This window comes from Anastrepha obliqua, chromosome 5 (assembly GCF_027943255.1).
Source record: "Anastrepha obliqua isolate idAnaObli1 chromosome 5, idAnaObli1_1.0, whole genome shotgun sequence".
Classification (NCBI taxonomy): domain Eukaryota; kingdom Metazoa; phylum Arthropoda; class Insecta; order Diptera; family Tephritidae; genus Anastrepha; species Anastrepha obliqua.
This window is the reverse complement of record NC_072896.1, coordinates 112,925,281-112,942,294: the sequence shown is the minus strand read 5'-3', so window position 1 is coordinate 112,942,294 and position 17,014 is coordinate 112,925,281. Positions and strand designations below refer to the sequence as shown.

The window sequence follows — 17,014 nt, the reverse complement described above, 5'->3', positions numbered from 1 at the left end:
CCATTCTCAAAAAAATAGGTGGTTCAAAAAGCAAACGCTATATGGCCCACCCTATAGTTAACTTCAATATAGTTAGACAAGAGCCGGAACTTGAACAAGTCAAGGTGGGCATATAAGTGAGTTTGGCGGATATAAATAAAATGCTTATTTTCGCGATGCTTTTTATTTATTTATTTTTAATTATTTCAGCATCTCATTTGTGTATATTTTTAGTTTGTTTGTTCAGCATCTTATTTGACTGTGTAATATAACCAATATTTTTATTGTACATATATTATTTTACAAATTTAATAGAAGAAAATTTGAAGTACCAATTGCCCAAATTTTTTACCTAATTTTTTTTTTTAATATTAGTATCAATTACGTATGCACATACATTTAAAGCCCCCTATTTATTAAAAATTTAAGTAGATTTGTAATTCTTGGCGGAAAAATTGTCTAGCTAAATTTCATTTCAGAATGTATTTGAAATCTTCCGAAACTGGTTAAAAGGAAGGTGAATCTATTAAAGGTGGTATAGGTAAATCAGGTGGCTTGTTTTTTTCTTTCGCCGTGTCCATGTGGCTGTCAGCACCGAATGATACAAGGCGAATACATTCTTTGTTTTCTACTTCTCCAATACTTTGCCGTGACAATCAAACATACAAAACATTTGCCACCACCTTTAATGAATGCACCTTGGTTAGAAGTATTGTGCATATGTACACATTTTGAAGTACAAATATTTAATACTTGATTCTTTCCCATGCTTCTGTCAGTTAGATTTAAACCTCGCATATGTCTTATTTGTATGAAGAACTTACTAATTTTTCATTTCTTATAAATATATGTGTGTTTGTGTGTATATTATAACTGTACATATGTATTAGATTGAAGCCTCCACAATGTCCCACCAACTGATTTACGATTTCAATATAAAATCAGTGATGATGGGCGCCACTCGCTCCGGTGTGACCAAATGCAAGTGGTGCGTACCAGGTACTTTCTCAAATATCACCAATTCTGCGTTCTTTCTTAGCGTCTCAATGACATCGATGTAGATTTGTGGATTCTGGAACGTCATGCCAGGTTCAGCCCGTATATTGAGTACTTTACAGCGTATACGCTTAGCGTAAGTCAAGACTTGTTCACCTGTGAACATGCCCAGCAAGCTGACTTTCAAACGCAAATCACGGGCAAAATTAAAGCCATCCTCTTTTTCTATCGCTATCGGTGCCATGCCACGTCTCATTAATACCTTAGCTGCGTCCTCATCCACCGAACCGTCGTAAGCATCTACAACTAATTTAATCATTTCTTCGTAGTTATAGCAGGGCCTCTTATCTTGTGGTAAGTTTTCATAATCCAATAATTTATCTAAAGCCCAGCCAGTCGTTTCTGCAGAGCGTTCAATACTGCGTACTGTGGGACCAGCAATGTCGATGTTGATGAGTTTCTCCACTTCGTTTGGATAACTGGCGGCATACATGAATGTCAATGCGCCGCCCAAGGAGTGGCCCAGTAGTGTCACATTTTCCCATCCATAGCGGCGCACGATACGCCGAATAAGACATATGCCATCCCAGAAGATAAAATACTGCATGCCCATTGGGTAGTGTGAAGACTTGCCATGACCGGGCAGATCAATGCAAAGAATTGGAATGTGCGCGGGCAGTAGCGGGCACAATCGGTCGAATGTGCCGGCGTTGTCTTGCCAACCATGGAGAGCGAGGATGGGCTGGCGATTGAGTGGGCCCCACCACTTGCCTGGAAAAGCGGAAAAGTTTTAAAATACTTATGCAAGCAAAAACAAAATTTACAATGCAAGACAATAAGTAAATATGGGTTGTGAAGCACTTCAGCCTAATAAAAATAATAATAAAATAATAATAAAAAAAAAGGTTGTCTGTAAAGTCGGTTTACTGACGATAGTTTAACGTGATAACGTCATAAGAAAATACTAATTGAATGGTTGCATTTTTCAAAAGAAAATTTTAATTTTATTTGTTTGATAGATATTTTGTATGGATATAGAGAATGAGTTAACATTAACATAACATAATATACTTTAACATAACATATAATAACATAACATAACATAACATAACATAACATAACATAACATAACATAACATAACATAACATAACATAACATAACATAACATAACATAACATAACATAACATAACATAACATAACATAACATAACATAACATAACATAACATAACATAACATAACATAACATAGCATAACATAGCATAACATAACATAACATAACATAACATAACATAACATAACATAACATAACATAACATAACATAACATAACATAACATAACATAACATAACATAACATAACATAACATAACATAACATAACATAACATAACATAACATAACATATCATAACATAACATAAAATGCTGTTCAAGCAAGGTAACGACGCATGAGCAAGATAACGACGCATTTTTTGGTGCGTGCAGCTGGCTACATAGAATTATAAGACGTTATCATGTCAAAAAATAATAATAACATTAAAACAACAGGTATTATTAACAAACTTGGTTTTATTTTAAATTCTTCAAGTAAATCAAATTAATAATAATCAATAAGAAGGCATATGCAAATACAAATAAGTGAATTTATATATGTACATATGCGCATATACATACACATATACGCTCACTTAAGTAGGAGAGAGCAAGATGTCGAACGTTGCCGTTCGTTTGCTTTGTTTGCTTTGTCGTTCGTTCCGCGCTTTCGCTTGCAGTTCATTCAAGGTAACGGCAATGAGCAAGGTAACACTAATGAGCAAGATAACGACACATTTTTTCGTGCGTGCAGCCTGTTAAATCGAATTATAAGACGTTATCACGTCAAAAGTGAGTTTAATTGCAAGATTACATAAATTAATATTAAGCAAATCTTCTTCTTCTATACTATAAAGGTGAATGTCTGTACGTTGTCCGCGCATCACTACGAAACCACAACACCAAACGACATAAAAATTTTTATACTCTACATTTCTATTTTTACCCAATGAAGGTTATAGGCATGTTTTTATGACGGAACTCCCTTCCCACAGCCCCCAGGCCGCGCCAACACTCTCATTCGTCACTAATAATCGAATATTTGCTTAAATTTAATCTAAAAAATCTTAGTTTTTCCTATTTCCCACTATTTATAGCACACTCTAGACTTCATAATCCGCATAAGCTGTTCAACTATGACCCAACTGCAAAGTTCAAAAACGGTTTGAGATAGAAAATTAATAAAAATAATTTTACTTGATATTTTTCTGATTGGTTGTTTCGATTTTACTCAACGAGGCATAGGAACGGATGCCGGGTAAAAACATTTAAAATTACATTTGAAACATAATTCAATTATACAAGGTTAAGTAAAGTTTGACAACTGATTTCGGATGCTACTTAATTCATTGATGCAATTTGGAAGCAAGGGAAAAAAGGGCATAAGTTTATCCCCTTTCTGAAAATGTACAATAGTAAAAAATTTAAAAAAGTCGTTGTAAGCCATAGAATAATTTTATGTTATTTTATAAGTGGTACTTAATTATTTATATTTTTAACTTAACTATTCCCGGCCGCCGTAACCGAATGGGTTGGTGCGTGATTACCATTCGGAATTCACAGAGAGGTCGTTGGTTCGAATCTCGGTGAAAGCAAAATTAATAAAAACATTTTTCTAATAGCGGTCGCCCCTCGGCAGGCAATGGCAAACCTCCGAGTGTATTTCTGCCATGAAAAGGCTCCTCATAAAAATATCTGCCGTTCGGAGTCGGCTTGAAACTGTAGGTCCCTCCATTTGTGGAACAACATCAAGACGCACACCACAAATAGGAGGAGGAGCTCGGCCAAACACCTAACAGAAGTGTACGCACCAATTACTTATTTTTCTTATTCCCATGGATTTGTGTCATATATGTATTTTGACCATGCATCGGATTGGAATCTATATGTGCCACTTGTAAACCTACACTGAAGTGATAAATAAAACAACTTGAAAATAGTGGAAACTTTTAACGAGGAAAAACCACTTTTATTTCGTCACGTCCGCTAATCATACATTTGATTTTTTAAGAGATTACCTGCAAAGTTACAAGTATAAAATCTGTGTTAAAAAAAGATAAATTTATATATACGCAGAAAAACAAGTAGGCGCCCAAAGCATTGCATACTTTACTTACAATTATCTTATCGAATGCTCATTGTTCTCTTCTTTTGTTTATTGCACCGGTTAAGATGCTTTATTCGAAAGTGCATCCGGCATTTAAAAATAATCGTTTAACATCATCGCGTAAACTCACGTTTTCACTTAATGTGAACAATTTTTGTAAAAATGATATCCCACCGTAAAGCTCCCTGCCGTTGAACTGGTTAAACGCTGATTCCAAAATTTAAATTTTGTCCAAGAACTCGGTGCTCGGTTTAACTAATGCGCCCTTAGATAAAGTGTCAACCCAAGTAAATGTAGGCTCATTGCATGAACAATCGGTCAACCTTAATTTGCGTACGAGTATTATGTAACCGGCAATATATTCAAGGGCATCTTCGTGTAAGCTATCAAAGTCAGCGTCCTCATTTTATGAATCGTTGGTGAAGAGAGAGTCGTCTGAAACTATCTCATCTTCTGTTAGAAAACTTTGTAAAGTTTCTAAAGAAGTATCATTGAGACGGAGCCAGTTAGTTTCGTCGGCCTCAACATTGCCACGATCAACTAATATTGAAGTATTTCGTGCTGTTAATAGAAATCGTTAAATTATTCAGAAATTAGTAATATATGCATTCATTCACCTAATAAATATCTTCGTAATCTATATTTAAATTCCATAGGACTAGGATTGTCATACAACCCGCCTTTGGCACGCATCGCCCCGAAAAAATGCTCCAGTACATCCTGATTTAATCGATAAGTCAGAATGTACTGAAAGCAGTACTTTTCCTGAACATAACGATATAAGTCCCTGAGGGACTTGTTGCTTAGTTGTATGCCTCTTTGAAAAGGCAACATTGAAATTCGTCCATAAGCGCGTGTTTCATCGTTCAAGGCGTCCATCTTACTTATAATTTCATCCTGCTGGCCCAAGTCCATCCCATAGGGCTTTTTTGCAGCAGCAGTTTGAAAATTCGAAAACTTTGTATTGAAAATATCGAACCAATCATTCACCGTATCAATGAACTCTGCTGTTTCCATGGGCTGATACATATCGAGCCCCAACGCATAACACCTTCGGATTGCACTTGCTGTTTTGTGCGAAAACAACTGTGCTGCTCACTTCACCTTCTGGCGGCCTGAATGATGCAAGGTTAGTTGCAGCTCCGTTAGCTTGTGCGTTATTCGAGCATCGGACAATGACGTATACGCAAGAATCTGAGCGATAGGTCTTGCCGTTAAGAGCGTGCCTTTGTATAAATAACGATGAAATGATTTCTTAACAGTTTGAGCAAATGTGGAACATCTGCGAACACGAAAACCTTACCGTCTGTCGCTGGGTGGGCAAACCATGTTTGATCTAAATATAAATAAGTATCTATAAATTTTAAGCAGTTATTAACAAAAAATCAGATTGATAATCTGCAACAAAAGACTTACCTAAATGTGGCTATGTGGCAGCTATTTATCAATGTAATTTTCACAATGATTTTCACAGAACTTTCAATAGAATTGAAAGATGCGAAAGTCTAAGCAAAATGGAATAGGCAAAACAGCATTGTCTGCTAACTTTTTCAGCAAAACTTTTAATTTCTACGCTTTTGAGTACTTTTTCTTTAGAATTTGCTCTGAAATAAAAAGTAGCTTTTCCAAGAGGACAACACGGATTTATTAAGTAGCTTCAAGATGGCTAACACAGGGTGAAAATTAGGCTACTTACATCACCTTTAATTATTGCTTCATGCATTTGAAATTCAATTTCAGACACAGGAAGGTGAATTATTTACTATTTCAGACTTGGCGTGCTAAAAATAAATTAATTAAAATAATACCTGAAAAAAGCATTCGTGTCAATCAAATAATATTGTAATATTATGGTTATTAATAAAAAATTATTTTCTATGAAATTATTGTTTGTAATTCTTTTATATACATATCATAAATCCCTTAAAACTACTCCTACGCCAGCGGGGCCGCGGGTTAAAGCTAGTATTAAATATAAAATGTGAATTGCGTTCAGTATTGAGCCTCACCTACCAAAGCGACTTAGGAAATAGCTAAAATTATTGTTTACCAATACACAGCGGCCGACGTAGCCACAGAAGTTGGTACGTGACTACCATTCGGGGTACGTGTGGGTTCGAATATCCGTGCATGAAATGATAGAAAAGTGTTTTCTATTAGCAATCGCCCCTCGGCAGACAATGGCAAACATCCGAGTGTATTTCTGCCATGAAAAAGTTCCTCATAAAAACTATCTGCCGTTCGGCGTCGGTTTGAAAACTGTACATAGGTCTCTCTATTTGAGGAACAACATCAAGACGCGCGCCACAAATAGGAGGAGGAGCTCGGCCAAACACCTAACGGAATTGTACGCGTCAATCATTTATTTATTTTTAATACACAGATGACTTATCAACTATCTTAATGAATGAAAAATAGGGTTTTATGTTTCTTATTTTTCAATGTAATCCCCATCAAGTGAAATACAGATCGTGAATATTTTAATGCCACTGAAAACAAATTCTTTAATTTCTTTCCAAAATGGTTTTCTGCGGTCCCCTTCATCTAACTATGGCTCGAAAACATTAATCGCCTCAACTGCTTTTCTAAATTTGAAAGAGGAAGGCCTCTACGAGCCAAAGCGTGGGGTAGGTGATCAAAACCTGTAACAAAGCTTTTAAGGCATCCCTCGGCAGTCGGTTCGTCGCAACCGGAACAACTCATATTTATATCGGGCCAAGGACTGTCATTTCAGTAGCATTCTCCGTATATATATATAGGGAATGTTCATGCTGCTACAACAACAACAACATCCTAGCATGTTGAATGAGCGCGTTATTTTGCAAAACCAGTTCTCTGTCCGGCAACCAACCTCATTTATTCTGTTCGACTACCTCTCGCACCTGACCCAGTAAATTGGCGTTAGCGTAGTACTGACCGTTCATTGTAGTCACTTTAGGCAAGTCATTAATCAATGAAATTCCTTTGCTATACTAGAAAGTGGTAGGCATGAATTTCTTTCGTGGCCTTTCTCTTCTTTCTCTCCACTGCCATCGTTTCTTGCTTGTTAGGTTAGGTAGTGCTGGCTGATCTGTAAAAAGATCTTACTTGGACCTTTAGGGTCCATTGTGTTACCAGGCCTCTTGCTTGTACTACCACCAAGTTCTTCTGCTATTTACCTCTATTTAAGTCTTCGATCGACCGATACTATTGTATATTTTCGACTCTTTGAACTTTTGAAGTGAAAACTTCTTTAGAATCGTTGGGAGTGATTTGAGAAAAAGTGAAACGAAAAAGCGACCTTCTTGGCTACGAAGCGTTATATTATATGTTGATATAAACGTAGCGACGAACTAAATAACTTTTATTTTTTCTTGTGATCCGAACCAAGGATTTTGGATCGGAAGCTCACATTGCTAGTCGCTCGGCTACCGCGCCATGCTGTCGGCGCTGGCCTAAAAGTTATTTAGTTCGTCGCTACGTTTATATCAACATATACTATAACGCTTCGTAACTAAATAACTTTTAGGCCAGCGCCGACAGCATGGCGCGGTAGCCGAGCGACTAGCAATGTGAGCTTCCGATCCAAAATCCTTGGTTCGGATCACAAGAAATAAATTTTTTTTATACAGTTATTTTATTTTATTTTATGATATGTTTATGAGGAGCTTTTTTTCATGGCAGAAATACACTCGGTGTTTTGCCATTGCCTGCTGAGGGGTGAGCGCTATTAGAAAAATAGTTTTCCTTAATTTTGGTGTTTTCACCGAGATTCGAACTGACGTTCTCTCTGTGAATTCTGAATAGTAGTCACGCACCAACCCATTCGGCTACGGCGTTTGTTTAATTTTACTGATGCAAAAATTAGGGAAAATATTTGAATAAAGTTTGCTTACTGTTTACACATTTTCCAAAGGTGACGGAGAACCAAAAAAAAAAAAAGTCGATTTTCAAACAAATACGAGTGCATATGTGTAATTGTGTTAGAGTTTCGGTCACGCCCCAGCAAAACCTGCGTGCATAAGTGTTTGTAACATTCAAAAAAATGTAATTGTGTTAGAGTTTCGGTCACGCAGGTTTTGCTGGGGACGCTCATAATAGCAACCGCGTGTGTATTTTTATATTCATAAATATTTTCATTTTTAAATATTTACCGCAATTATGCCGAAAAATAATGCAGAAAAGTGTCATGAATATCGACAGAAAAAAAAATCAATAAATAGCATCACGGAATTCATTCACGAAAATTTAATAAAGTATACACCAGAAGTATCGCGGATACTTAGAAAATATTACGATAAAGTTCCAATGATTTTAAGTGGCGATTTTAACGTAAATTTTGCATTGGACACAGCGGTTCCTTCAATTGACTTTCTCAATACAACATTCAATTTAAAAATGTGTAACAATCGCACTGAATCGACAACACGATCAAAAACAACAATTGACGCGGTATTTCAAAGATATGTTGACAACATCGAAACCAAAGCATTTGTATCATATTTTAGCTATCATAAGCCACTCGTATCATTTGTTGAAATTGAAAACATTGAGGATGAATAATAATAAAATGAAGAAAATAAAATATGAACTTTATAGCAATATTATAATGAACCTATAATTATCCCGCCCCTAATGCTGCTTTCGTCTCATTCTCTCTCAGTTTGTTTTACGGAAGGTTTCACTTCTATCGCGTCTAACCGTTAGACTGGTATTTTTTATTTTTTTTTTGTCGCTTTCATCACTGATTGACTCGTTATTATGGTCGTCTTTGTAGGTCTCTCTGTCTTGTTGAAATAATCAAGCACATTTTTTACAATTTTTATATGAAGATGTAGTCCTTAAGAACTGATTACATTTGATAACAGAACGGAGATTTCGCATTGAGTTGGCATGGCGCTGCTGTTGTTTCAGTGTTAACTATTAATGAGCCAAATAAAAAGCAAAATTTTTTTGTTTTGTAAACTAATAATGAGCTAAGCAGTTAGTATTATTAGTAACGAAATGATGAGTCTTCGGTAAGTACCTTAGATCGCGAGCTAATCAGATGTCCCTCGTATGTACCACGAACTATAACCTCAAATGCTTTTAATTCGAAATTCGGTGACTCAGAATTACGAACATAATCTCGAAATCGTTTCCCACTAATCAGATCGAAATATCTGCTCGATATAGAAATGAATTATGCTCGTTATTTGGATTCATTTATTGTTTCTGTGCACTTTACAATGAACAAAACACAATTTTAGACATAGAATGGTAGTTGCCAAGGGCGCAAAAGATCGTAAGGTCGAAACGCGATTCTTCGCCTTTTTCATTTCATGCTAGTCGGTAGCTGCGTGCTGTGAATATAAAACATAAAATGGTAAGAACTAATTGTCTCAAGCAGCTATCGGTCCTCGACAGTCATGAAAAACAACATCAAGACGCACATCATAAATTGAAGGAAATAATTGGCGCTTACACCCTTATTGGGTGCATCCTCCTCCTACTTGTTGTGTGCGTCTTGATGTTCCAGTTTTAAGCCGAGATAGTTTTTATGAGGACATTTTTCATGGCAGAAATACACTCGGAAAAAAACGTTTTCTATTATTTAATGTTCATGCACGGAACATATAAATTGCCACTTCAAATTATAAAATTAATTATAGTCTCTTCCTTTTCAAGATTTCACAAACTTTTCCTTAAAAAAGTATTTTCGGGAACATACGGCGAGCGTTCGAGACTGAAGTGCAAATATATATAAATATTATGACTATAAAAAGTTCATTTGAAATCGAGTAAAAAAAATTTTCTAAAAATCAACAACGTAATAGTTTATCACCACTTTTGGCTTGTAAATGACTCGACAAAAAATAAATTACACTGTACAACATTTTTGAAGTCATCGAATGTGCACTCCGTTTTGACTTCAGTTTCTGAGAGTACTTGTCACAACTAACAAAATTGCGCTTGGGTTTTTTTGTATTAGCTCGGATTCCAATTTTATAGTGTTTTGAATATATTTTATCTAAAACTTTATTTTGAGCACTTTCTTCAATGAAAATGTAATTTTTCTCACTTCTATATCGCTTAAACCGATTGCAATTTTATTTTCCTTTCTTCAACATAAATGTAGGTAGAGACTACAAAAAAATCTGTTAAAAAAACTACATCAAATGCCTTAAAAATGAAAAAGTAGAGAGAAGTTAATGTCTATATAATAGTCTAAGCAATCAAAATTTTCTTTTTTCTTTTAAATATTGTAAAAATGATTTGTATCAACAAAAATTAGTGTATTTAAACAGTGTTAATGTGTATCCAGACTACTATTTTAGTGTGAATACTTTTAAAGAATTTCGAATTAAAAACAATATTTAAGGAATTTAGTCAAATTAAACATTTTTGACGATAGATGTTATCAAATTTTTCATTCGGTTTTACTATTACTATTACTATTAATATACTACTCAACGCTCTTTAATCATCAACAAATATTTACTCTTTAATTTTAAGGTTTATTATTTCATCTTATAATAAAAAGTTTCCATTTATTTTACTACTATTTTATATTTAAAATTTAAGATGTTACTTTGTGAAAAACACAATGTTAGTCAGCGTCCATTGAAAGCGAAGTGGACCTTCTCGATTTTTTCACTGGTCGTTCACATTGATGGTCTGAATCTGCTTCTTCATCTAAAGTTGATAAAACATTTAAGGGCATATTTCTTTCATCATGTCCTTCAAATCTAGTGTCTTCGGTACCTTTATCTTCATATTGAGATACCTTATGACTCCACCAACACACTTCAACAAGTAATGCATCCAGTCTTTTTCCTTTGTAGCGTTTTTCCATTGGCATGGTAACTTGATGAAAACGTTCTCCTTGTTCGTCTGATTCAGTAGGCAACTGTTTTAATTTCAATGTCATGGATGCTTTGATTTCATGAAAATAATGGAGCATTGTTTTCACCAATTCCTGTGCCTTGTCTTGCTGTACACGATTTTTTCCTAAAACTTCCTCGATTACAGCTTTCAGTGCGTTCCAAGCTTTTCGGAAATTGTCTTCGATGAATTTCTTAGCAATTCCCAATTTTATATGGAGTGGTGGCAATAGTATATCTAAATTTGGTAACCAATCGGGGTCTTGAAAATTTGATGCATTTGTTAAACTGTTTGTTGTCATCCAAGCAGACAAAGTATCCAGACTTGGAGCTTTAGGGGGTTCGAAATCAGCAGACAGTGACACTGGAAGGGAAGCAGTGAGAGCAGCAATATATTTTTTGTTTCTTAACTTTTTTTTATTATTCCCAGCAGAGAAATTGATACACGCATAGCATCTGGATTCTTCATGCCCGTTTGAGTCTTTTACCCAGATTACGGGCTTGGAAAACTGCAACTTTGCTCTTCGTCCATGTAACCAATGTTAAAGATTGCTATAGCAAACATTACATACTGTATTTGGCGTAAAATCTTCACCACTTGTATCAAATTCATCGAAATATTTCGTATAGGCCAATTTAAATTCTTGAGAAAACAAAATTTTTTCGTTCTTTTCCTTCAATTTTAGGCACTATATGACCACACACATAACAGAATTCATTTATTTTCGGGCACTTGTAATTTTCCATTTTCACAATCGAATTTCTTAATAATACTAAGTACTAATACAAGTGCACTAAGTACAGAAAAAAGATGTTAAAAAAAAAGACGAAAAAAATATCTTAGTCGATGAGTTGCAAATTTTTTCTCTCTTTTCACTAGAGCAGTAAACAAACCGTTCCGAAAAGCTCTTTTCGTACGTGATGAACACTGTACGTACTGTACTTTATGTAGCAACTACTTATAATAACGAACTCAACTGCTTGGTAACAAAAGCACGGGAAACATTAATGACAAAAGGTTCGAAAATTGTTAATTTCTCGATATTTGTTCAATTTTAAAGCATTAGATACAGCTTCAGCAAACAACTTGTTCGACACTTTGCCTCCTCAAAGAGAAAACATTGTGATGGTGTCAATTTTTGATTTTCCAAAAATAGTTTGAATCAAATCCTTCTTATCTAAAAATGAAGTGTACGAAGTTTTAAGCAAATTTGTGTGTGTGTGTGTGTTTGTGTGTGACACTTTTTACTAAACCAAATATTTAGAAAACGATTTCAATGAAATTTTGTCAGAGTTATTGCCCTCAAAAAAATCTAGAAACGAAAACAGGAATTTTAAGAAATACTAAATCAACAAATTGTGAGCAGATTTTTGTCGCAAAAATAATTTTTGTCTTAAAAATAAGTTTTCTATAAATTCTTTATTTATTCTAAAAGAAATTTTAATTAGTAAGTCAAAAAATTAAATTCCTTGAATAGAAACGAATCGATTGACTTATATAAAGTGTATATTTTACCAAGAACTGTGAGAAGAATTACGTTTTCTTTAAAAGAAAGACTGCTCAAAATCAAGTTTCAGAGGAAATATTCATGACGCAATAAAATTAGAATCCGAGCTAATCTAGAAAAACCCAAATGAGATTTTGCTAGTTTCGATAAGTACTTTCAGAAACTGAAGTCAAAATGGAGTGCACATTTTATGTGTTGCACTGTGTTATCAAAAATCGATAGATCACCATAAATTAAAAAATCAGATTAACTTTAAGCTACAATTAGTGATGCCGTACCCATAACCGTAGCCGCAACGTTACAGTATTTGTCGATTAGTCATGCCGTAACCATAAACAGCTGATATTGAACTAGAAATAATGGCAACATTTATATTTTGTCATAAAAACAGGGATAATATTCCACTAAGTCAATCAATTTTTCGTCGTTCATTTCTAATATTCAAATTTTTATCGCAAATATCAAAACAAATTTAAAGTATTTCACAGCCCCTTACGGTTACGGGGAAAAACCTTGATTCAATAGACAAATACGGTAGTCTAGCAATGATTGTGTTAGACTAAAGAAAGTCATTGTTTATAGCCACGACGTGAAGCCGCAAGAGATAATATGTATATATTTATAATTGCCGCGTGCACCCTTTCTGGGTGTTTGGCCGAGCTCCTCCTCCTACCTGTGGTGTGCGTCTTGATGTTGTTCCACAAATGGAGGGACCTACAGTTTCAAGCCGTCTCCGAGCGGCAGATATTTTTTATGAGGAACTTATTCATGGCAGTAATACACTCGGATGTTTGCCCTTGCCTGGCGAGAGACGACCGCTATTAGAAAAAACTTTTTCTTCATTTTGGTGTTTCACAGAGACTAGACTCTTTACGTTCTCTCTGAATTCCGAATGGTAGTCACGCACCAACCCATTCGGCTACGGCGGCCGCAAGCAAAAGATAATAATCTTGTGATAATATGATCACAAATTAGATATGCTCTGACTGTCCAGTTACAAACAAAATGTCACATACCACATTGCAGAAATTTTAGGTTAAATAGCCGTCGGTCAATGGAGGTGGGTGGGTAAAATAAACAACAGTTTGTTCGCGTTGGATAACTGGCCCACAGTTACTAAAGTATCCGAACAATTAATGGCCTTTTATACCTGTGGATATGGAAGATGCAAATTTAGAAAGTTCCTCCTGTCACTTACTGACTATTACTGAGAAAGAACGATGCATTGAATTCGCAAGGTGCTCAAACTATAGGCTTTTAAGAGTGTTGTGTTGGGTTCATCGTGCGATGGATAAATTTAAAAATAAAAGTAAAGTGCGTTCGGGAAATCATATGTATTAAACTTTAGTGGCAGCTGAGTTAAAAGTCGCTGAACTTTGTCGATTAGTCCAGAGGGAATCTTCGGCGAAAAGATGCAGATGCAGCTGTTGACAGACACAGTTTTTTCCAAAGTTTGGCTATGGCGTTATGGTGCGGCACCTACAATCGTTTACAGTGATGCCCATATGTTTGATCAGAACAGCTGCTTGCTTTGGTTACGGTTATGGCTACGGTACGGCACCACTAATTGCAATTTAAAACTAATGAAATTTAAATAAAATAAGTTGCTATGTCAGCATGTACGAAACATGTTTTGTCTCTTTGCATCGAATTAGCTGCTTCTTCTATTCACTTCAACTTTTATTGCGCATTCCATTTAATCAACAAATATCGACGCGTGACAAAAGTTTCTACAAAAACAATATCCACATAGACAAATGACTAATCCAACTAATCTACTCTTGCTTACTTTTACTCTTATCAATATTACAAAAATTTGAGTATGAACATAAAAGATTTTTATTGATATAATTTTTTAAACAGCAGACCCTAGTGAAATGCGACTTCGTGAACGATGATTGACTAATTTTTTTTGTGATTTAATAACTGCAAATATGATTATATATGTATGCACGTATATTTTCTACGAATTGCATGATAAATTTTTTTTTGTTTTTTTGCTTTTCATTTACCATAAAGGAAAATTATTTGCATTTTTTTCTGACATTTTGATGTTCTTTTATAAAATGGCGAGAATGCGCCGCTTCCTGTTACAAAAATTCTGAAATTAAATCCATTTCGATGAAAAAGATGAACACCGTTTTGAATTATAGTCTCTTTACCTAGTCAACAATTTATTGTAAAAATCTATCAAATTATGGGGAAATTGAGGAAGATCGGCATACACATACATAAGTTGGTCAACAAAAAACGCATAATTTGCCATCAACACAACGCCAAACTGCATACATGTTGCAGTTGTTGTTGTTGCAGTAATACAAGTCCCGTCAGTGTAGGGTATATCACCGGTCGTCCTCGTCTGGCTCATCTAAATGTAGGCCCAGGAAACATGCTGTTTCGACAGATTGGGTCCAGAGGGAGAGGGGTGTTAGATGAGTAGGTTTTAAAGGGCATGTGAAAAGGTGGTTAGTGTCGTGCATACATCACTGATAACACTGCAAAAACTAAGAGATTCGCATGGCATTTCCTCTGGCAGTCGATTCTGCGTTACCAGAGGGATCCAGATAACTGTAGCCAGCCAAAGGCTCTCAATTTAGCAGCTTTCTTCAAAATGTGTGGGGAATGTTTTAAGTTAACGCAACAGCAGAGATTTGCTAGGTAAACTATGTTGTTGTTGTTAAAACTTCAGAAACATTCCCCATAAATGTTAGGGTAATTTTGCTGAACTATGCCGGTAAACTATTATTTTATGCTTCAAGGCTTTTTAGAACTCGCCTAACGATTTAAGTTGAATTCCATCAATTAGATTAAACGATTTTTTTATAGTACCAAAAGTCCATAGATTGAATTACCATATTTAAAACCTCACAACACATACGTACATACTTATTTGTATAGTTTTAAAGCTCGAAAACATACCAGCTACAACACCCCAAGGTACATCAATGGAGATTTCTTTCCATGAATCGTCGTCCCTAAAACAGCCGTTGCCATCTGAAAGAATAAGTGGTGCACATTAAAATATGGTAATAAAAACAAACATTCCGCAATGACGTTGCGAAAGCTTAAGTTAAGTCTTATTTTAATTAGTCTATGATTATACCACTACAGCAAATGCTGTTTGCTAACTGCATGAAGAAATGCGGAAAACTGCTCGATTTCAAAGTTTATATATTGGATGTGTTTGTATGTACGTTACTATATACATATACATATGTAGATGCGATGCATATATTTGCGATAGATAATGCCAGCGTTCGTTTAACGCATGTTTTGGTAATTAAATTCACAACTATTTGGCGTGTACGGCCGATTGACAACCTCACCTACATTTTCTGTGTATTTGTTGAAGACTTGCTTGTAATGCAAACCTTTTTGTGCAAATGCATATGGAATGTATTCCGTGCCCCTTCCGGATATATAATAAAATTCAATAAGTGCTCATTGATACCTCACCTGATTGGTGTTTCTATTCATGATTTGTACACTCACTTGTTTTTGTTGTCGCTTCTGCAATTCCATTCGTCGTGCTTGTACCATTCATTTTAACTGAAGCTGCACTGTTGTTGGCCGAATTCATTTCGGGTACTTTTTATATTTAATTGAATGTATGAAGCAATTTAGACGCGACGGCAGCTGCTGCTCTCCAATAATCCACACTCTACCACAACGCTTATTGACGTTTATTGCAAAATCTAAAAAACTGTCAAGGTAAAAAATTTCGTATTGACGCAAAAAGACCGTCAGCTGGCAGTTGAAATTTTCAAGAGTTGCCACATGATATTTAGTGAATTTTCAAATAATTTGTTAACCATTACGTTGACACTTGGCACCGCTGGAAGTACTCCAACGGGATTAAGCGTTATCGGTTAAAACATAAGAAATTAAAAAATTTGAGCAGTTTTTCTTTAATTTTTTAATATATCCAGCCATTTAAGCAACATTTTATTCACTTTTCTACTTCGCTCTTCTCGTTCTTTATAAAAACGTTAAAAAATAGTTGAACTGAAATAGGTAAAATATAAGCAATTTATTCTATAAAATATTATATATACAACCTTTAAACAATTAAATTGATGAGAAAATAAAAAAAAATGAGTATGCGATATTCTTAATATAGTAGTCAGTAGTTTTGAGTGTACTTCAAATTTTTCCTATATAATAAACTAGCAAACCCGGCCCCTTCGCTGGGCACACTAAAATAGAATAGATATGGTTTAGAAAAGAAAATATATGGTTTTCATATTATTTATTTCTTTATTCTTTATTCAAGCGCTTTGGCATAAACAATATTTTTTGTTTTTCTATTTATTTTTGAGTAAATGTAAAATATAAATTGAAAATCAGGAAAAAAGACGATTGTTTTTAAATTTCAAATCAACGCATATGAATAAACAATCGTCTTTTTTCCTGATCATCCATGAATTTTTCGTTTATTTAAGCATTGGAGCTTTTTGGAGCTTTTTTAACCATTATCCATTTATATTTTC

At 34.9% G+C, this 17,014-nt stretch overlaps 1 protein-coding gene across 1 annotated transcript; it reads right to left on the bottom strand.

Moving 5' to 3' along the window:
* Positions 1-557: 557 nt before the first annotated feature.
* LOC129248266 (probable serine hydrolase) lies at positions 558-16,422 on the bottom strand. The gene is made up of 3 exons (XM_054887751.1): positions 16,017-16,422; positions 15,444-15,518; positions 558-1,746 (listed from the first exon to the last, which is right to left on the bottom strand). Exons 1-3 carry the CDS (start codon positions 16,102-16,104, stop codon positions 902-904), a joined length of 1,008 nt encoding a protein of 335 aa, XP_054743726.1. The 5' UTR covers positions 16,105-16,422; the 3' UTR covers positions 558-901.
* Between the last annotated feature and the right edge of the window lie 592 nt (positions 16,423-17,014).

What these genes read in the sequence shown, in the direction of transcription:
- LOC129248266 (XM_054887751.1), bottom strand. Translation starts at nt 16,104, where the DNA reads ATGAATTCGGCCAACAACAGTGCAGCTTCAGTTAAAATGAATGGTACA. An exon ending in AGAAGCGACAACAAAAACAA is followed by an intron (nt 15,519 to 16,016) that starts GTGAGTGTACAA and finishes TTATTCTTTCAG; the next exon opens with ATGGCAACGGCTGTTTTAGG. An exon ending in ACCTTGGGGTGTTGTAGCTG is followed by an intron (nt 1,747 to 15,443) that starts GTATGTTTTCGA and finishes CCGCTTTTCCAG; the next exon opens with GCAAGTGGTGGGGCCCACTC.